Source organism: Anopheles cruzii, chromosome X (genome assembly GCF_943734635.1).
Source record: "Anopheles cruzii chromosome X, idAnoCruzAS_RS32_06, whole genome shotgun sequence".
NCBI lineage: Eukaryota > Metazoa > Arthropoda > Insecta > Diptera > Culicidae > Anopheles > Anopheles cruzii.
Window position 1 is genome coordinate 10,431,017 of NC_069143.1, and position 21,761 is coordinate 10,452,777.

General features: G+C 46.5%; 1 protein-coding gene across 2 annotated transcripts; it reads right to left on the reverse strand.

Moving 5' to 3' along the window:
- Positions 1-2,589: 2,589 nt before the first annotated feature.
- LOC128271634 (probable phosphorylase b kinase regulatory subunit alpha) lies at positions 2,590-12,762 on the reverse strand. Of its 2 annotated transcripts, none has more exons than XM_053009249.1 (11): positions 12,515-12,762; positions 12,277-12,446; positions 11,037-12,152; positions 10,632-10,955; positions 7,780-7,927; positions 6,424-6,588; positions 6,167-6,334; positions 5,852-6,109; positions 5,616-5,789; positions 4,461-4,672; positions 2,590-4,372 (listed from the first exon to the last, which is right to left on the reverse strand). In XM_053009249.1, the coding sequence occupies exons 2-11, from the start codon at positions 12,403-12,405 to the stop codon at positions 3,326-3,328; spliced, it is 3,741 nt and encodes a 1,246-aa protein (XP_052865209.1). In that variant the 5' UTR covers positions 12,406-12,446; positions 12,515-12,762; the 3' UTR covers positions 2,590-3,325. The 2 variants fall into 2 exon arrangements, with proteins under 2 accessions (XP_052865209.1, XP_052865199.1); XM_053009239.1 differs by lacking the exon at positions 7,780-7,927 and adding an exon at positions 9,758-9,905.
- Positions 12,763-21,761: the final 8,999 nt, after the last annotated feature.

The following is a 21,761-nucleotide window of genomic DNA, read 5'->3' on the forward strand; positions in this document are numbered from 1 at the left end:
AATCCTTGCCAGATCTGCAGTGCCGTATCGTCTTTACCAAAGTGATGGGTAATGTGACTTTCGCAAGCCAGGAACAGCCACCCGACAGCTCGCGAGAGCTTGCCAGCGTCTGTTTCTGTAGCGGGGGCTGGTTGCACGCACAGATATAGATCCCGCGTCCGCAAAAACGCCAGCATATTCTTTTCCCATTCTGGGAAATTACCCCGGCCGTTCAACTTGGCGAATGTTATCTCGATACCCATTCTGGGTTTATAACAACTCACTTAACACTTTTACTTTTGGTACTGATACTGATGCTACGCTTTTCACACTTTTCTCCACGTGGGTCTGGGCCCATAACCTGTTGAATAATTGCAGACAGCAGGTTTCGCGAGGTCGGAAATTAATAGGACTTTATTTGTCTAGAGTTTTAGCGCGACTGACTTATGTGGCTATAAATGAGAGAGGCAGTGCTGCCGACTGGCAGTGCTGCCGACTGGCCGTACTGCCGACTGGCAGTGCTGCCGGAACTACTACATTGCAGGAACGCAATTTTCAACACAAGGTCCTCGAGGTTCTTGGGCAGCATCAAAAGATCGCGATATACTATATTGCCGAATGCATTGAGGCACTCTTGTGGGAGGATTTTGACTTGAGACTGAATGTTGCGCTTTGTTATATGACACGTCGTATGTACGAACTTGAGATGATTGATCAGGAATACTTCATCGAATATGTTCTATTGCGTGTAATGAAAGAAGCGTGCACAAATCGGGCACACGGCGAACTTCATAAACTGTTGGCACTGTTAGCGCAACTATGGACGCCTCTGGTGCTCGTGAACAATATAACCAAAGTAAGAGGGAATCGTGCATTTCACTTGCCTATCGCAATGGGCTTAGCTGAACTAATCGGAGGTCTGCGTAATGATAAGTATCATCACAAGGAGAAGAGCCATCTGCTCGATCATAAATATCACCACGAGGAGGACAGCCAACCGGTGGATCTAATTGACCTTGTTGCGATGATCATCGAGTTACTCGAGCCGAAGTTTGACCACCTTCGACGGTTTAGCACTCGCAGAGGTAAATCCAACCTTTACACTTTTTTGCTGCTTTTTATTGTGATCATTGTTTGCTACAGCTTTGTTACGTTCTTGTGTGTTTATTTTTCTAATACTTTTATCAGAGCTGCAAGAGATATTGGCAACGGTGACGGGGGAACCGTTATCTACGCAATATTACCTTCATAAACATTTTGGTAAAAAGGCGACGGGTGCACCCTGCCTCCCGTTTGCTGCCTTTTTGTACCAGCATGAACTGCGGTCTCCGGTCGATGACGAACGCATCAGCTCATTCCTAGTACAGGTAAATCAAAATCAAAACCAAGTGCAGATTCAAAATATGGCAACAATGTTCACCAACTTATCCTCCTTTCACTTTCTTGTTGTTTGCTTGCTTTTGTTGGCAGGTGCTTCCACAATGCACCCTGGCGGAGGCACTAGGTTTGGCGCGTGACGACAAGCTTAAAGCGCATCTTTTCGATGCCCTCGCTACGTTGGTGGACACGTTGGTCGAAAAACAGTCGAATGGCTACAACAGTTTGGGGCAGCGTCTCGCAAACCAAATACATGGCTTGGCGAAGATTTTGTTGCCTACCGCCAATGCCAATGAGGAGCGCAACGCCTGGGTGCAAACTTTACGTCATCTATATCAACGTCTGCCTGACGAAGTGTGGCAGGTTGAAGCCTTCGTCCTTCAGCTGCAAGCCTCTTATCGGTTGATACATAACAACGGCGACGATGTTGACTTCGAATGCCTGCAAAGTTACTTTAATTAGCATACGCATAATTTGTAGACAAATACTGCCTAGCAGTGTTTTTTTCTGCTTATATTTAATGATGTATTATTATTTCCTTTAAATTTTTTATTATATTCTTGTATTTTTTTTAAACTCTTCCCGATATGGAAAAATCTCTTGCTGGCTGTTGGACTACGTTACAGAGAATAGCTGGATTTCATTTGGAGTTGCTATCGTGAATACGTGGATCGAATACGCGTTGAAAATCGTTTTCGACATAAAGTGTGCTTAGTTAAGACCTTCAAACGAATTGCCTTAACTAAAGCAACGACCGAGATTCTATGCGCAGGTTGTGCGCTGAGTAACGCCGCGGAATAAGGCAACTAAAAGGATGCAGACGTCAGATAAAGAGACGCTATCGGCCACGCTTCGGTAGATCGGAACTGCGATCACTGACAAAGAAGGTGGCGCGAAGGAGGATATTGCCGATCGAACACCTGAAGCCGAGAAAACTAGGCAGAGTTACTGGGCTGCGCTCCGTCAGCCACTTGCAGAAGGTATGGACCACTGAAGGATAGCGATCATATTATAGCTATACATAGCTACTATTTTATGTATGCGATGCGATTGTTCATCGCATTGTTACAATGCGATGAAGCATGCGTATCGGAAAGCAAGTAAAAAACTACCAACATTGCACCTACGTTGCTAAGAAGACTTTATCCGGGAGTAAGGGCCGAGCTTAATTATAAAGTAAAGTTTAGTGAATTAATGAATTAATGCAGAGTGCGGCAGCTAATAAGGATTTTTTTATATATCTATTTATTTCGATGATTTTGCCAAAAAGGTGCCAACATGGATTGTGGTTTCAATATTACCATGGCAATCATTCATATTTCAAAGCATTCACTTTACTTCACACCAGAAGCAACCTACAACATGACTATATACCTATAATATGTTTTTTATAGCATTCGTTTAAGCACAATAAATTGCTTCAAATATCTTAACATCATCCTAGAGTTGGTAAGAAAACGAAAAGTTCATATTGATAAAAGAAAATCAAGAAAATCGCAAAGCAGCAGCAGCCATAGCTAATTTCAAGTTGTACTCAAAATAATTCCCATTTTTATGTAGCATCGGAGTTCAGCATTCCCTGTTAACCACCAATGAATCCGTTTAAATTCACACTTAGAGAGAGAAAGCTAAAAAAAACTGTAGTGATTTTAACGCAAGTTAATAAAATGAGCAACCTCATTCTACGATAAGATATAACAAATCACAAACTGATGGGTGGCGGATAAAAATAATGATGGAACAAAACCTTACGTCAAATATAAACGATATGTAACTATGGTAAAACTTGCAAGTACACCTAAGAGAGTCGCGTTTCTCCCTGCATGCCAAACGGATGAAAATCGATAGATAACGAAAGAAATGTTTCCTTTAACTATCGTTGGTGAAACGAGCACCAAACGGTTGATCTCATTCCCTTAAGCACTGACGTAAGTCGATTGCGTTTCCCGCCCGACCGGTACCGAGCCGATTACGAAATGGTGCAATCCATGTCTCCTTGTTTCGGCAAACACTCAAGTACGGAGGCGACAGCACGCGCCATGTATGTCATCGTGCCGTAGCTACCGCTCGGTGCACTGTCGTAAAGATGCTGACAGATGTAGGCGGCCCCGCCACACAGCAGCAACCCTGCCGTGGTCGTCTCGCGGATGTCCTTGTTCTTCGCACAGCACAGCATCGCATCACCGTGCACCTTGCGCTGATCTTCGAGAAACAGCTGGTTCGCTTTGTGCACCAGATGCTCGACGTAGATAATTTCTCCCAAAGACGCCAGGATGTTGTGCTCGGTGACGAGCGTCAGAACCATAAGTGCTTCGACCACCAACTGGCGGTATTCGGGTTGCGGAATCGTGTTGAGCGCGGTTTCGACCTCAAGCGCGAATTTCAGCTCGTTTGGCGTCATCTCCTGTGTGAGGCTCTGCGGTAGCACGCGCCCTTCGATCGCCAACCCATGGCACCGTTCCAGCACCGTCCAGACGCGCGGGTAGAAGTCGCGCGGTACACGGTTGAGGGCACCGTCGAGTCGGCGGCGTCGCAACCACTGGCCCTGTCGGTCGTCAATCAGCGAACTGTCTCCGCCTGCCTCCGGCTCCCCTATGCCGATTTGGCTTCGCTTGCTAACGCGACTGGACTTACAGCTCACGATCGAGATGTTTCCTCGGGCGACACTGTTGATCGCAAACTCCTTGCCGCTGAGGATGTGGTGCAGCAGATTCTTCATCTCGAACGGTGATAAGTTGAGCAAGTGTTCCGAAGCCTGCTCACCATCGCAGTTGAGTGTGCGCGACAGCTCCTTGGCCATTACCTGGATAATAAGCCCAACGCGCAGCCGCAGCATCTCATGGAACAACTGTGGCTCGGTGCGGATGAACATCGCAAGATAGACCAGCAGCTCTTGTGACAGCATGGCCGTACTTTCGTCGTCACCGTAAGCCTCATGGATCACGTGCCGAAGCTCCATCTCGGGCAGCGGAGCCGTAATTGTGTGCTCACTGTTCGGCGGCATACCGACCGTCACCTGTGTAATAGGGGGAATTGGAGAATCAGCATGGATTCCATTTAACCTATCGCGGGAACAAAACGTCGGTCACTTCTCCGTACCGTACCTGTTTCTGGCGAACGAGCAGATCCGTGACGGCCTTTGCGAGGTCCTCTACGCGTTTACCGAGCATGCCAGCTGTGTGGCGTACCAGTCCCCACATCTTCTGCTGGCACGCCTTCTCGTACAGGCCCTTCAGCAGGCCGCGCACCGTCACGACTCGTCCCTCCTCCAGCATTCCTTGGGAAGGTGAATCGTCATTAACGGCACCGGTCAACTCTTTGGTTGTAAAGCTCGAAGCGGGACAGCGAAGAGTGGGGGAGAACAAACCGCCGGGTCCGGTGCCTCGTTGCGTCAGGGACGACGACGTCCCGCAGTCCACGTCCAAGACGGTGCGAGTGGGTAGTTCACGAAGTGGTGTCAACCGGTGTTGTTCAAAGCAAAGGAGCAGACGGCGTCGCAGGGTTTAGAGATGGGAACGCGCGGACCGCAACATTTGCCGATTGTTGGCATATGTGGCAAGGCAGGCAGACGCGATGGCAGACAGGCAGGCAGGTAGGCGAGTGTTGGCAGGCAGAATGGGCAGGTGAGAAGCATAGTATAAGAAAAAAAGCGAAAGACGACAAATCACGCAACACACAACACACAACACGAAATACGCCAGCGTAGTGGGGGGGGGCTAATATAATGGAAAGTGGAATTATCAGACAAATAACAAACGAAGCGGAAAAAACAAGCCCGTAGCACGCATCTACTATTTAGATCCGGTATTTGTCGAAAAACGCGTTACGGTGCCATGCGAAAATGTACACAGTTTTCTGACGAAAACGCAAACTCAATACCGTTTAAACATTTGATGCACCAAAACAATACAGTAACAGTATATCGATTAAAGTTTAAAAACGTTGGAAGTGTACGATCATGTTTGGTTTGATGCGCTAAATCTGCTGCCCGTAACCAGTAACCTCATGCACGTTCAAAAGGAAAACTGTTAGCAAATCGGCAACACAATAAAAACGGACTTCAACGGCCTGTATCTTCGGCCTGGCCTTCGGCTCACAAACAAAATACATCCAAACTAAACAAGCCATAGAAACGCATAGAGTAACGCTGGTTGCCTTTTACATGCAGTGTTCCCCGTACAATGTGCAATATCTGACGAGAATCACGCACAAACACACACCCACCGCAGAGAGCCACCGCAGAGCCATGCGTAACGTACCGGTATTGAAGTCGAGACCTTGTGTGTCGACCAGGTGTTGCAGGATGTCGCCCTGCTCCTCGAGACTCTCCGTTTCACGCAGCATCGCAATCAGCTCCTCCACTTCGGTGTTCTCGAAATTGGTCTCCGTTGTTGGTCGGTGCCGGGGAAGCGGCTGAATATGTATCTTTGGCACTGTAAATGCGACCGTATGATTAGCCATTCGCTTCAAAGGGGGCATTTCTTGGCAAGCTTACTAGCAGCTGTTGCTGACGTTTGAATGTGCAGCTTCTTGTCGTCGTCGTCTAGGGAGACACGGTCGACGAACCGCGACTGGACGGTGGTGGGCGCAGGCACAGTAACCGGCGGGTTCAGCGAAGGATCGCGTGAAGCGGGCTGCGTGGCTGCCGCTAAGCCGCTGGAAGCAACTGTCGATTGATTCGGCTCAAGCCATTGGGGCGTGACGTGCGATAAGCGCCGCTCGGTAACATTGCCCTCCATGCCGAGTGTTTCCGCTGTAAAAATAGGAAGCTTTAGGTCGAATTCATCATCACGGCCAGAGCCATACGCACAGTCCACGTTGATCGAGCGCGTCTTCTTGATAGCTCCCTTCACGGACATCCGGCGGCGCAGGTTCTTCGGGCGCAAACCGGAAGACCTAATCGACGTTGTCGATGCTCGGTGGCTGAACGAACGCAGAAGATGCTCATCCAGGTACGCCTGCACGGCCGGGTTCAGTTCTGCCGATGAAAGGTGTGACAGCGGTACAAACAAAATTCAAAACGATCAGCCCCTGCCGTGGTACCAAGTGGGCACTCGTCGTACTCACTGTCTGGATAGCCGTCCTCTTGGCTACCGAGAAAGCTGAGGTCTGTGATGGCGGACGTGTTGATAAAGTCACCCAGGTTACCCAGGATCACTCGGGTGCCGCTGATGTAGCCGGATTTCAGCTTCTTCATCGTCTGTATCATCGCTAGCGGCACCTTGTTGTTGTCTAATGATGGTTGCAAAGAAAAGCAAAGTAAACCGAAAAAGAATGGAAAAGCAACGCCAGCAGTCACGTGCGGTACGTGGCGGTGGTTGCGCGGGAAAGAAGGTAGGGGGAAGGGGGGATGTGAAAAAATGAGAAGTATGTTCAACTAGGTATGGTGTTAGATTGCAGATTTCGGACTGGCTTTCGAAAAGCAGCTACTTTTCATTGAAGATATAAAAATGTTTCATCCAAAACAAAAAAACGGCATTAGTTACTTTATGCTAACGGAATTACCTATCTTCTACAACTATACTGGGAGAAAGAGTGTAGCCGTGAAAGAAATGTAGAACAAAACCATAGTTTTGCTGCTTCATACAAGCATGGAGCCCGTATTAATTGTGATTACATAGTACACGAAGAATGTTAAAAGAAGGACTAATAGTTAATACTTGATTTACAGGGATGAACTACAAGCATTAGAAGGACTTTAGTTGCAGTCTAGTCGAATGTGTAGGCAACAGGATACACAATCAGCATATTAATCCTACTAGTAATTTGAACAAAAAGAGGAAAATCTTAACAGTACAATGGAAAAGTGGCAGAACAAACACAACACGTCATGAATCAATGAGGTAAGCAAAAATAAGACCGACTACATAATCTAAAGATTGATCACCGTCACACACAGGGCGCCTATAGCTGGGAAATCGTTTTAACCATTTGAACTTATTTGCGCAAACAAAATGCCTCCTGCCACCGTGTAGGCCGACAGCCCAGTGTATCAGTTGAATGCGAGGAGTTTTCAATATTAATTTTTTTTTTATCTTAGAAGACCGAACCGGGCCGTATTTATAGAATGCGAGGAGGTGAAGCTGCTGGATATGCCTGAGCCTGATATTAATGCCCGATTTTGGTACATAAGATATGTAGCGTATTACCTATACCCAAAACAACGCGCAGTATAACTTTATGGAATGATGGTCATGGATCAACTAGTATGCGCGCCATAACTACATGAAGTTCGATTGAATATGCTCGTCTTAGGTAGTCTCTACGATATATTAAAATACGACCAGTTGCCCAGATGGCTGGCATGTGGTGGCTTTAGTGACGCTTATACAACTTTCGTTTGCTGGGAACGATGACATCTATCACCATGAGTAGTACAATATGGTACGAAGGAGTGAACCGACGTGAGCAGAGCATAATTACCTAGAAGCCAATGAGTAGCCATCAGTGTGATCGTGGGCCGCCCTAGCAGATGGCGCCAGCTATAACTTAGAAATGCTAGTATGTCCGTGAAATTGCTCGCCAGCAGGGCGGGATCGCGTGATGTATAGTACTCGTCATGATCGAATATCTACCAACCCGGACCAAATACGGCGAATACGCCGTTGGTGTCGTGTTGTGGAGGATGCCGAGGACCGAGCCGATGATTCGGGTGTGTGTGATTGTGTGTTGGGGAGGGGGGAGGTTGTTTTCCAGTGCGTTGCACGCGTCACCATGGAATTGTGCACGGTTTCACAGCCACAGTTTTTGTGATGTTGTCAATTGAAGCAGTAGGACGGGCGCACATGTTTGATCACCACGTTGAGCACGTGGTAAGATGCGTGATCGAAGGACATGGCCATCAACCAGGATCCGCACCCGGGTCATTGTAGTGGTTATCGAGGAGGCAGATTTAATCAATTATTATGCATTCCCAAACAACCCATATGATTGTGGATAAACGATAATTTTGTTTTGGGTGGTACCAACAAATGAGTTCGGCCGATTACAGGGAAAAAAGCAAGTTGCACAAATGTGTGTAAACGTCGTAAAGGCCGCCATGGTTGAAAGTTGGTCGGTGTAAAATGCAAAAAAAACAATTGTATAAAATTTATAATAGGACCAATCATTTCCGTTTCCGTTGGCCATTTTGATGGTTTTGATAAACGCGCACACGCGCGAGAGATATACGACGATATAGTAGCAAAAACGGAGAAAAAGCAGAGGAAAAGAGAAGAGAAGAAAGAAAGAGAGAAAATATTTGCCAATTATTTTTAAATATAAACGAATCATTCGTGACAAGAGGTAATTATTTAATTTGTATCTTCACCGGCGATAGTTGAACTTTCAAAGTTGAAGCCAATACAAAACCATACAACTCCACTAATTCGTTCATGATTGGGTCCCAAAGATGTGATCCATATATATAAGAGTGTTGATATTGTTTGTGTGGGAATGTTCAAAGTATAGCAAAGGCCAATTGAACCGAAAGAAACAATAAAGTTTTGCTTTAACAGATGGTTGAAAAGGTAGGTCGTTAAATTAGGTGCTTTTCTTCTCCCATTGTAAAAAAAAATGTAAAATCTGCCCTTGTAATAACCTTGTAAGGGTAAAGTAAATAATTTAGAAGGCTAGAGGCGAGAGTTTTCATTTTCACGCACGAGAGAAAGAGAGAGGATAATAAAAGCTTACTGTGAATGTACACTATAGCATCAGTTCTAAGCAGTTACACCACACCAGAAAGTAATATGTGCACCTTAAAAGAACCGAGAAGGGCCACGACAGTATCTTTTTCCATCACTGCGGTGCAGCACAGCTAACAAGAAAAGGGATAGCATACGGTAGGAAACCAGAGTGTTGATTCGTGCGCACCGAATCTTCCGGAGTGGAACGATACCTTACAACAAAAAGCACTACAACATAAACTACACCCTTCCCCTGCGATAGTGGACGCAGCATGGTCTCGGGGCGTGGTGCAAAGATGAATTGGCGGGGTGAGGGGTTGTTTACAATATAACAAAATAATAGTTGACACGTAAGATAAAACCAAACCACTCAAAACAGTTACAGCAAGTAATAAAAACAAAAAAAAAATCCGAAAACCATAACACAGCAGAGGTATAGTAATTCTATAGCAAAAGGGTTGCTGGTAAGAAACGAAATGCTAATCTATCTACAGGACCGTATTCCGCACAGTGGAGATGAACGACTAATGATTTCGCTTCGGGTGACAGATATATTATTGAAGTTTAAAAGGGTAAACAGACAGCAACGGGGCGTGCAGGCAAACCCCCAAAAAGGATATTGGAAGTAGTAAGCAAAAACAAGTTTTGGGGAAGGGAGAAAAGTTGCCACGGGAACCAAAAGAAACTACGCCTATGTAAAACAAAATAGAAAAAAAAGAGACAGAGAGCAAACCGACCTAGGTGCACCGTTTTCAGCATCAGTGTGAGTAGTGGCCGGCCGAGGAGGTTCTGCCATGCCGACTTCAGGAAGTTAATCTCCCCCTTTAGGAGGTCGATAATAAGCTCGTTGTCTGAGGCGATGTAAAATCGATTCACATCAGAAAACTAGTGACAGACGCGTCCATTAGTTGGGAAGTCGGTCGATCGGTTCGTGTTGGTAGGGGATAAACGAGAAGGTAAAAAAAAAACAACAGAACAAACATAAGTATACTTCTGGGAAGTGTGACGCGAAGGATAAGATGTACGCGGAAAGATGGTGCGGTGTTGCTAAGATAGATAGATGTTTTTATCATTTAAAAATCGTTGCATTTTTCCTGAGTGTGACGGATTAAGTAAGTGTTCAAGCCGAAAGGATGAAAAACCCGCCGTTGTTGTGGAGGGGATGACGATTGACAACGGGACTGAGAGACGAACAGGGAGAGAGAGAAAGAGAGACAGACAATGAGAGAGTAGAGAGTGAGAGAAATAAACAAACACCTCCAATAAGCTAAATAAAAAAATATTCCAAAGCCTTTGTGTTTGGATTTGTTATCGGGTAAATGAGTGTGATTTGTGTCTGTGTAGCCATTCGTAGAACTTCGACGAATGCAAAATAACTTTAAATGAAAGAACCCGCTTCGAGACACTCTTCAGCACTCCTCGGCTTTCTAGCTTCTTCACACCTGACACACTGAGATGGAGCAATTCCCTTGATTGGCAATAAAACAGTTAACCCATAAGCGCAATGCGCTTGCTTTGCTCGGCATTGTCTGGGGTTGGCGCTAAAACGAGAAACAGAAACAAACTGGCCGCAAAAACGATAGTTGTGGGCAGCCAGCCACTGACACTGACCTGTGGCGTGAAGGCAAAGATACGGTCCTTGAGTGAGTACAGCTTGCTGGTGCTGAGGATGCCAACGTCACGCGACTTACGGCCGGACAGTCCCAGTTTCTTATTACGTCCAAGGTACGTGTATAGGTGGCTGAGCACACGGGCCGGTTGCACTTCAATCGGGGCCACGTCTGCAATCGTCTGGACCACGATGCCATGCTCGGCCAACTTATCACGAATGTCGTTGTCCTCTGCCAGAATCACCACCTGCACCACGACGTCCGGTTTCTTCTGTGCACCTAACCGCCGGTTCAGAGGATCCAGTTCGCCGACGGCCAGAAACCCCTGTGAGAACGGAACAGGGACAGAATCGATGAATCGTTTTAGCCGTTACCGTTTGCTAGGTTCGAGGCGGCCCAACCGTACCTCTTGCAGCAGTTTGCCGAGTATGTAGAGCGACTGACCCCAAAGAAACGGGCAGCGGCCGACGACCACGCGCTGCTGGCTGCCGGAAGCGCGGTACTCGGCCGCCACCGCTTCTTCCGGTACCGCATACAACTCCGGAACCAGCTTCATACCCTCGTCCGTTTTAACGAGGATATCCTCGAGCTTCTGCGAGTACTCGACCACCGCCTGCTTGTCGCTCTGGAACGCCTTATTCAGGATAAGGTAGCAGAAAAAGAGTGGCCACTCGCACTCGATCTTCTCGAACATGCGAAGCTCCCAGCGCTCGTAGTACAGCCTGGTGTTGTCCTCCTTCGGTGTTTTGTAGCCGTCTCGTAGAAAACGCTTACACCCGTACCGACCCTGTAGCCGCGTGATGATCGCATCCTGTGTCGTCTCGATCAGCTGCGGATCGTCGCAGGCGAACGCCGGGAATCCGACCACCGACAGTAGACCTGCGTCGAGCTCCTTACTGTTCGATTCGCGTGGCAACATGGACTGCAGCACCGCTTGGCACTTGTGCGCCTCGTCCGCCAGCACGTGGATGACCGAGCCGGAGCCACCGCGAGCGCCGAATAGATCGAGCTCGTTCATTGCCTCCAGGGCCGCCTTCGCCATACCGATCGAGCTGGCATTTAGCTCCGGCTGCCCGTGGTTCGACTTATCGCCCCGCTCCCAGATGCCGTAGTCCGGGATGCAGTAGGCGGACTCGATGTAGAACACGAGGTTCTGGATGAAGGCTACTTCATCCAGCGAGAAGACGATCTGCAGCCCGGAGGCGGTCATTTGGGCCAGGATGAGCAGGTACAGCGAGATGGCATCGATTTGCAGGTGACCCCACTCGCTATCCCCGACCACGATCTGGCCGTTGCGGCTCGAGTACTTAGCGTGTAGCGAGTCGAGCGGGTTCTGCGACGTCTTGAAGCGCTCCACCTTCTCCTTCTGGTTCATCATCGCCATCAGCAGGCCACGCATCAACTTCACGCAGCACTGTTCGAGCTCGTACGCCTTTGCACGGTCTTCATCCTGATCGGCAATCTTTTTGTACGCCATCGACAAGCCCCATACTGCCAATATGCAGTACACGTTGTCCCGAATCTATGGCGGGCAGGAGCGTGTATAGGGAGGAGGATGTGAGTCAGCAGTTGTGATCGACGGACATAGAACGACGTTACCCGGCCCGGCCCAGCCCGGCTTGGCATAGGTAACGGATACTACTTACCCAGGCGTGCTGCGTCTGGGGGCTAGCCGGAAACAATCCCGTCACCGGTTGCTGGTGGCGCATAATCAAACGGTGCACGATCCGTTGATAGTAGTCCAGCCGGACGCCGGAATTGCTTCGACTGCGCATTGTTCTACGGCACGGTAGCGATTTACTCGTTAGCCTTCGAACTGTGTGGAGAGAGTGTCGGCCGTGCCGTGCTTAGCGCATCGCTTTCTAACTGGGTCTTCGTACTTACCTCGATTGCTACCACCCCTGTCAGCCGAGTACACACCTTCACCCTTGGGCCGTGTGGCGGCAGGCTTGATTGCGTTACTGGCAGGTGCCTTATTGAGTGCAGAGGCTGATCGTGAGCTAATTGACCCTTTTCGGGGGATCAATTACTGATGCACTTGAAACGGGATCAGCGTTCGTCGCGAAGAATTTACTATTTAGAGCGCGTGCCCTCGAGCAACACCGAGCACAAGGAGAGTATCGTGGAGCAGCTTCCGTCCGTCGATTTCGCACAGTGCCGCGAATGTCACATGAATGTCAATTCAATCAACTCGCAATCGTTGCTCGGTCCACTTGGCGGCAGCGTGAGCGAGAGGGACGCCACCAGAACCGAAGCAAGCGTGAGCGCGAAAGACACCGACGTTAACGGCCAATCGATCGGGCTTGTCTCAGAAACAGAAACGTCGTGCTGTGTACACACCAGGAATTAAAGTTAGCGCATATCAATTGGCGCGTGAAGGTGTCTAGTTTTAGCTGCAACACGAACCATATAGCAGGCCTTTCTGCCCTACACAGATGATCCACAGAGAAGGGAAGAAAATCAGTGCTCCGCGATCAAAAACCAAAACAAACGGAGCTCACTGCAATCGCTGACGTTTGGTGAGTGGCTGTCAGCTGTCACTCATATGTTGCGAGTGTATTGAAATCTATACTAACAAACATTTGTTATTAATCATATGCACATTCACACTACCATGAGAATACCGTGCTTTTTCGTCATGGCAGAGAACTTTCGGTAGCGCCACCTGGCCGCCGAAATGCTCTTTGAAGCTTCCATGCTGTGAGTAGCAGAAGCTGTCAATTCAATCATAGAAAATAGTTTCCAATGCGGTTGTTTAGAACCATTTATTTCAGTGGTTTAAGAAAATCACATACGTTAAACTATTTTTAATAATCCTTTCCCTGTAAGCTTCCAACAGATTTATTCACAACGACGAGCGCGATCAAAGTGTTTTTCGGCCCTTTACGGAACACTGGCGATGAGCAATCGCATTCCGGCCCCTCTGGCCTTACCATAGAGACCAGTGCCGATTGGAGTACCAGCTGGTTCTGTGGTATCAGGAGCAACATTAAAATCGGGTTTACTCTGTTTTAAAAAACGCAGTTTTTCAGGAGTGTTAAATTTATTGATTTGATTCAGGTTGTTGTTGCTTGTGAATTTCAAAATGCTGTCGCAAGTCCTTGGTCTATGCAGGATAGGTTTCAAATGAAACGTTTTACCAGACTTTACATTAGACTGGCGTCTCAGCGGTGTGCGTGCGGATGTGTTTCTTTAATTGGTTTGACCTTGTAAACTTTTGTGGACACTTAGGACACTGATGGTGTTGATCCTTCTTGTGAATGTTCATATGACCATGCAGGATGTTTTTCGAATGGAACGCTTTGTCACAGATTTTACACTGGAATGGCTTCTTTCCGGTGTGCTTCCTTATGTGATTCTTTAGTTGAAATAACTGTGCGAACTTTTGTGGACACTTAGGACACATGGTGTTGATCCTTGTTGTGAATTTTAGAATGGGTGAACAAGTTGTTTTTCGAATGAAACGCTTTGTCACAGATTTTACACTGGAATGGCTTCTCACCGGTGTGCATCCTTATGTGATTCTTTAGTTGAATTAACTGTGCGAACTTTTGTGGACACTTAGGACACTGATGGTGTTGATCCTTGTTGTGAATTCTTGTGTGCTGTGCCAGAAGATGTTTCGAATGGAACGCTTTGTCACAGATTTTACACTGGAAATGGCTTCTCACCGGTGTGCTTCCTTATGTGATTCTTTAGTTGAATTAACTGTGCGAACTTTTGTGGACACTTAGGACACTGATGGTGTTGATCCTTGTTGTGAATTCTTGTGTGCTGTACCAGATGTTGTTTCGAATGGAACGCTTTGTCACAGATTTTACACTGGAATGGCTTCTCACCGGTGTGCTTCCTTATGTGATTCTTTAATTGGTTTGACTTGTAAACTTTTGTGACACTGAGGACACTGATGGTGTTGATCCTTGTTGTGAATTCTTGTGTGCTGTGTCAGATTAAATTTCGAATGGAACGCTTTGTCACAGATTTTACACTGGAATGGCTTCTCACCGGTGTGCTTCCTTATGTGATTCTTTATTGGTTTGACCTTGTAAACTTTTGTGACACTGAGGACACTGATGGTGTTGATCCTTCTTGTGAATGTTCATATGACCATGCAGGATGTTTTTCGAATGGAACGCTTTGTCACAGATTTTACACTGGAATGGCTTCTCACCGGTGTGCTTCCTTATGTGATTCTTTAGTTGAATTAACTGTGCGAACTTTTGTGGACACTTAGGACACTGATGGTGTTGATCCTTCTTGTGAATGTTCATATGACCATGCAGGATGTTTTTCGCATGAAACGTTTTGTCACAGACTTTACACTGGAATGGCTTCTCACCGGTGTGCTTCCTTATGTGATTCTTTAATTGGTTTGACCTTGTAAACTTTTGTGCACACTGAGGACACTGATGGTGTTGATCCTTGTTGTGAATTCTTGTGTGCATTGTCAGATTAAATTTCGATGGAACGCTTTGTCACAGATTTTACACTGGAATGGCTTCTCACCGGTGTGCTTCCTTATGTGATTCTTTAGTTTAATTAACTGTGCGAACTTTTGTGGACACTTAGGACACTGATGGTGTTGATCCTTCTTGTGAATGTTCATATGACCATGCAGGATGTTTTTCGAATGGAACGCTTTGTCACAGATTTTACACTGGAATGGCTTCTCACCGGTGTGCTTCCTTATGTGATTCTTTAGTTGAATTAACTGTGCGAACTTTTGTGGACACTTAGGACACTGATGGTGATTGATCCTTCCTTCCTTCCTTCCTTGATCCTTCTGGTGAATTTTAATATGATAACGCAGGCTGCTTTTCAAATGGAACGCTTTCTCACAGACTTTACACTGGAATGGCTTCTCACCGGTGTGCGTGCGGATGTGATCCTTCAATTCACGTGTCTTCGCAAATCTTTTTAGACACTGAGGACATTGATGATGTTGATCCTTGTTGTGAATTCTAGAGTGCTGTGCCAGAATATATTTCGAATGGAACGCTTTGCCACAGACTTCACATTGGAATGGCCTTTTATTAGTGTGACTACGGAGATGAACCTTCAGCTGGCATGGGTGTGGGTACGTAGCGGAACAATGAGGGCACTGGTGTTTGTGTTTGATTCTGTGGACATCAGTATTTACTTTAGGAACATGGTTTGTCGACCCATGAGACTCTGCTACGATGATATCTTGTTTAGGACTTCGGTGTTCATTCGACGGCAACAATTGCTGCTCGTCGACTGTCGAGACAGATGGATGACAAGGATATCTTGAATCTTCCTCATCACTAGGATCTATTTGACTCAATGCAGAGCCTTCGGCGCCATGCGTGACACAAGAATTGTTTGGATCCGAAATTAATACAGAGTCGTCAGGACTCGTAATGGTCTTTTCTGCCATAGGATCATCTCCTTCCACCTTACAGTTGAAATTGGAAGGATCCGTCTTGAGCTCATGTTTCAGATCTGCATCCGATAATTGTAGTTGTTGTTCCTCGTCCATTGGTTCACGTTTCAAAACTGCTTCCAGCGATTCTTCCTCCGCCTCAAACAAATCGTCATTATGATAATAATCGTATGTGCTACTTATCAGTTGTGAATTAGAAACCGTTTGACTCGATTGATAAACCTTTTCACAATCTGGTGCGACAACCTCAGTTTTCACCGACACCGATTCTACGCCATCGGTTTGGTGTATGTCGTCCGGATGTTCTGCAGCGGTCAAAGGGGTTGTGTCCAATACTTCGCGAAATCGTTCGACTTTTTCATTCTTTAGGATGCATAAGCAGCGAAACTTATCAAAAGAATCCAAGCGCGATTTGCAAGCCGAACACAGATAAGATGGAAATTTGTCCGATATTTTCATCTGTAAAAAGATTCGGTGTATATAAATGTCGTTTTATAAAAGCAGGGAAACATTCTATTTAAGGACATACTACCTCAACATCTGTGTAGGTAAGTATTTTTTGCAAAATATAAGCGCCCCGCTCATCGGAAGTAATCGGCTGCAAAGCGCCATCAGCCGACAGGCACATTCGACATATAGGCGAGATTCTAGAAAGAAATGTGCTATGATACATATTGATTCTTGTTTACCGTTAACTTACTCGTCTGAAAGTGAAACTTTAGAACGCTTCGAAGTCCTCCTCTTTCTCATTTCGACTGAAACAGCTTATTACAGAGAAAAGTAAATTTGCCGCGCTTCGTTTACAAACAAGCTTCTTTCCATCCAAGCGTCGGCGTTTGACAGCTACTGTGCGGCCCAGAAGAAAAGATGGTTACTTAGTGATGCTGTGAGTTGCTAAATGCTGTCAATTTGTTCATTCGAACGAAATCGTTCTCAACGGATGGGTGGTTCACCCAATTCGAGAGAGTTCATTCCAGAGAGTTCACCCAATTCGAGCGTCTAAATGATCGTTGAACTTTATTTTTTCATCCTTCGCTCTCGTGTTTTCGTGTTGTAAATCGTTGCTCAACAATTAACAAACTCAGTATCCCTGCTTGAGACTGAGAACTTTCTGCCAGATTTTGTTCTGGTCTCCTGGAATGAAACTTTATCTGCAGGTTACTGTGAAGCAATAAAACGTTTCGAAACGATCACGATCTCTAGCTGTTTTTGGCGTGCGTTGCCACGCCTCATTTCATCCTCATTTTTCGATTATCCGGCGTTTCAGAGGATCGGACTTCCTGATGATGCATCCGAACGGCTGAAACTGTTCAACAGACCAAAAACCGATGCTGTACAAAATCTTTCTTCTCCGACTGGCAGCTAAGCGCCTGGATGCGCCGAAATCCCGCCGGCTCAGGCAGTGGCTCCATCAGAAACGCTATCTACCGGAGAGCATGCTGCCCTGGTACCGATGCGCACAATACGAACACTTTCCTGTTCGAACATGTTTCGCGCAAGTCCTCGCGTCGCTCGCTGCTGAGCGTCGTTGAGTCCGGTCCGAAATGTGTTCTCCGGTCACATTGTTTTTCAACTATCGATTTTAACAACTACTTTGAGGTGGACAAAATTAATTCAGAGGAATAAATAAGGACTTTTTGATTTATTAGTAAATAACATAACCAGCAGTCGGATGAGCGATGCATTGAAACCAGCGAAAAGACCAAGAAAATGCTAGAAAGGGACAAGTATAGACGAGTTTTAAAGAAAAGTACTTTATAAGGCGTGATTTTTCCGTGAATAAATCAGTTATCGCTCAGTTTCAACATTTTCTTAACCTTGTAAAATTCGCTAACTGAGATCCCTTCGGATGCTGGTTTCTCCCGCCATACGTTTGCACCCCTCCAACGGAACTCTTACAGACGCGGCCGATCTTCTCTGGAGGCTTCCAGCAAAGATCGCTTATAGCGAAGGTCTGCAAGCCAAAAACCCACACAATATGGAATGCAGAAATGCAATGGTTAAAAATGAAAATGGGGATATTTAATAATTTCGCATAACCCAGCGAATAAAATAAAGTTCCATTTGATAAGCAAATCACACGGGGATTATAACATTTCGATTCCCCCATTTCAATTCTGGCGCCGTGTATACGGACCGGTTCTCTAACTTTCGCGGTGTGCACATTGTTGACGGCACTGGGCCTTATATATTTTAACCAAAAATTTGTCACAGGATCGCATGGGACGTAGGAGGCGACTCGCTTTGACCAGCTTTAGGCCAACGACGGCTGTAGCATTACGGTGACTTTGGCGCGTATCGAACTGCAACAGGCGACGCCACATACTTTTAATAGAGTTGTGCTTCTCATTTAAATGCATTAAAATGCACTATGACCAAACAATACCGGGAAGTTTGACTTTTTAACTTTTTAACTTTTTTGTGTTTCCGATAGGGACAAATATTTTGTGTCAAATTGCACGTCAAAATATTAATTAGTGTTATTAAAAGTGAATTCTTCGCTTTCATAATGTCTGAAACTGTTCAACAGCGCAACATCCGATGTTGTAGAAAATCTTTCTTCTCCGACTGGCAGCTAAGCGCCTGGTCGCGCCGAAATCCCGCACGCTCAGGCAGTGGCTCCATCAGAAACACTACCTACTGGAGGACATGCTCCCCTGGTATCGATGGGCACAATATGAACACTTTCCTGTTCGAACATGTTTCGCGCAAGTCCTCGCGTCGCTCGCTGCTGAGCGTCGTTGAGTCCGGTCCGAAATGTGTTCTCCGGTCACATTGTTTTTCAACTATCGATTTTAACAACTACTTTGGTGGACAAAATTAATTCAGAGGAATAAATAAGGACTTTTTGATTTATTAGTAAATAACATAACCAGCAGTCGGATGAGCGATGCATTGAAACCAGCGAAAAGACCAAGAAAATGCTAGAAAGGGACAAGTATAGACGAGTTTTAAAGAAAAGTACTTTATAAGGCGTGATTTTTCCGTGAATAAATCAGTTATCGCTCAGTTTCAACATTTTCTTAACCTTGTAAAATTCGCTAACTGAGATCCCTTCGGATGCTGGTTTCTCCCGCCATACGTTTGCACCCCTCCAACGGAACTCTTACAGACGCGGCCGATCTTCTCTGGAGGCTTCCAGCAAAGATCGCTTATAGCGAAGGTCTGCAAGCCAAAAACCCACACAATATGGAATGCAGAAATGCAATGGTTAAAAATGAAAATGGGGATATTTAATAATTTCGCATAACCCAGCGAATAAAATAAAGTTCCATTTGATAAGCAAATCACACGGGGATTATAACATTTCGATTCCCCCATTTCAATTCTGGCGCCGTGTATACGGACCGGTTCTCTAACTTTCGCGGTGTGCACATTGTTGACGGCACTGGGCCTTATATATTTTAACCAAAAATTTGTCACAGGATCGCATGGGACGTAGGAGGCGACTCGCTTTGACCAGCTTTAGGCCAACGACGGCTGTAGCATTACGGTGACTTTGGCGCGTATCGAACGGCAAAAGGCGATGCTGCAGGAGATCTTTTTTCCTCGATAGGCAGCTAAGCGCCTGGACGCGTCGAAATCCCGTATGCTCAGGCAGTTGCTCCATCAGAAACGGCCGCCTAGGGACGCAGCTGCGTGTGCAGAGTACTTTGGTTGTAGGCATGCGCGCCAAACCAGCTGCGGGCACGAAGTTTTCCTCGACAATCCGTTACCAGTGCGTTCTTTTCAAATGCGACGTTGGTAATCCGATCTGATGCGTTAAAGTCGATTGCAGAAAAATCTCGAGTATTTTGTTGTCCTATCCGCCTCCGTGCTCTCCGAAGGGATTATTTAGGTTCCATGTCGTGGAAAGAACCGTCTCAGATTGCAAAACACCGATTCAGCCACGAGACGTACCGACCAATTCGAACCCGGCGTTCTCATTTCAACCGCATTCGCGTTTGGCTCTTACATATCACCAGGCGAGCTGCTCCATCGAGCTGGTAGCAGACGTACCCCCAGCGCTGGTGAGGTGCGAGTGAGCGAGTAAACTGCCTTCTCGCTCACGCATCGCAAAAGCTTCTGTGCAAATGCGACGGAAAGCAAAGAGGGAAGAGTACGAGAAATGTGTAAAGCAGGAGATGGCTTGCTCCTGTGAATCGCTGGCTAGAGATGGGCGAAACATAGCGCTTAAAACTGGTTGATGAAAACATCAGCTTATGGGCCTCCAACAACACTTATAGCAAATTATACAAAGCCAACCCTTACGACCAACGGTTTAAGGTCCGTGGCCAACCTACGATGTTTCGTTGATGCGGTATGGCGGAGAAAGCTAGCAAATAAACACATTCGCCGCGTGCGGAAACAGAGCTGGCCATCTCTAGCCTCTCCGGTCACTGCTTGTTGGCTCCGCCCACTTAGGTGCTACCCAAACAGAGTGGGACTGAGCATGGGACCCTGGTATCACTTTCGCTCTTTCTGATCCCTCACAGCAAGCAAAGCACCGACCGGTAGCGACATCCCGTTCAGCGTAGCGAACGACACTCGTGCTGCTGCGTGGCGATTTAGGCGCGACAGTTAAGTCGACAAACCACACCGAAACGATCTGGAAGCGCCTGCAAATAGGCAACGAGCGGTAACCAACAATACTGGTGGAGAACTCGACTCGGTCGACCCACACCCCACTGGTCAGAGGGAGAGGAAGAAAACAGTGCTACTCGAATTACCAAATTTACATAACGAAAGTGTGGGAAAAAGCTTGGAATGTGGGTTGTTTACATAGCCCTTAGAACTAGGATCAGGAGCATAAATATGGGTAGGATTTAATAAAGCAGTTGAGTTGTATTTTGGACGTGAAAACCTATCGCAGTTTGCAAATCGGCTGCTGGTGACTAGCAGCTAAACAATCGAGTTCGCACATGATTAGGTTAGCTCCGAAAGGTACGAGCCTCTTCATTAGTAAGGGATCGTTTTGGGTCGGTTATCACCACTGATGGCTAAATTGATGGCAGATTTCAGCTTACTGTCGTGTATGATTTCGCGGGGTAATTGGGAAGATAGAATACTTCGTTATGCTTCGTAAAACTATGATAATGTGTTTGATAAGGCAGTTGGAGTAGAACTAGTTTCAGACTAGTAGTAGCTGAAAGCGAACGTAAACTATCACATGTTGTTCAAATCATTCTCGTATCGAAACAGGGACAGCCCACCACGTTGTACGTTAGAGTTAAGAAAAAATCCAAGGAAGAATTCGAAGAGAAAACATGAACCTGTGTGCGTCTGGGTAAATCGATCAAATTTGTAGTATTTTCAAAATCTAGCTTATTCGTTAATTATCGACCTTTTGGAACCTCTCTCGTTGTACGATATCGATATCTGATCTCATCTGAGGTCGATTCATGCATGCAAGGACTTTGTCTGGATTGTCAATGGTACGCTTCTGAATAGTTTTTCGCAAAGCGTAATGAACGCCTACCGTTTCTGTTCCGAGCCTTAGCGGAGCGCCCGATTGTTAGTTTGACTGGAACACCACTGACACACACACACACTCCCACCTCCGAGCTTCGGTTGGGTTGCCCCAAGGCTGCGGACACGCCATCTTTCGCCATCCACTATTTGGGTGGTTGAGCCTGTGTCGTTGTCGGGATGATCGTTTCATTATCCCATCGCTGCGTTTCGGGCTCCCGATCAGAACCGATTCAACGAATGGTGGGGGAAGGGGGGGCATTTTGAATCTGAGCTGTA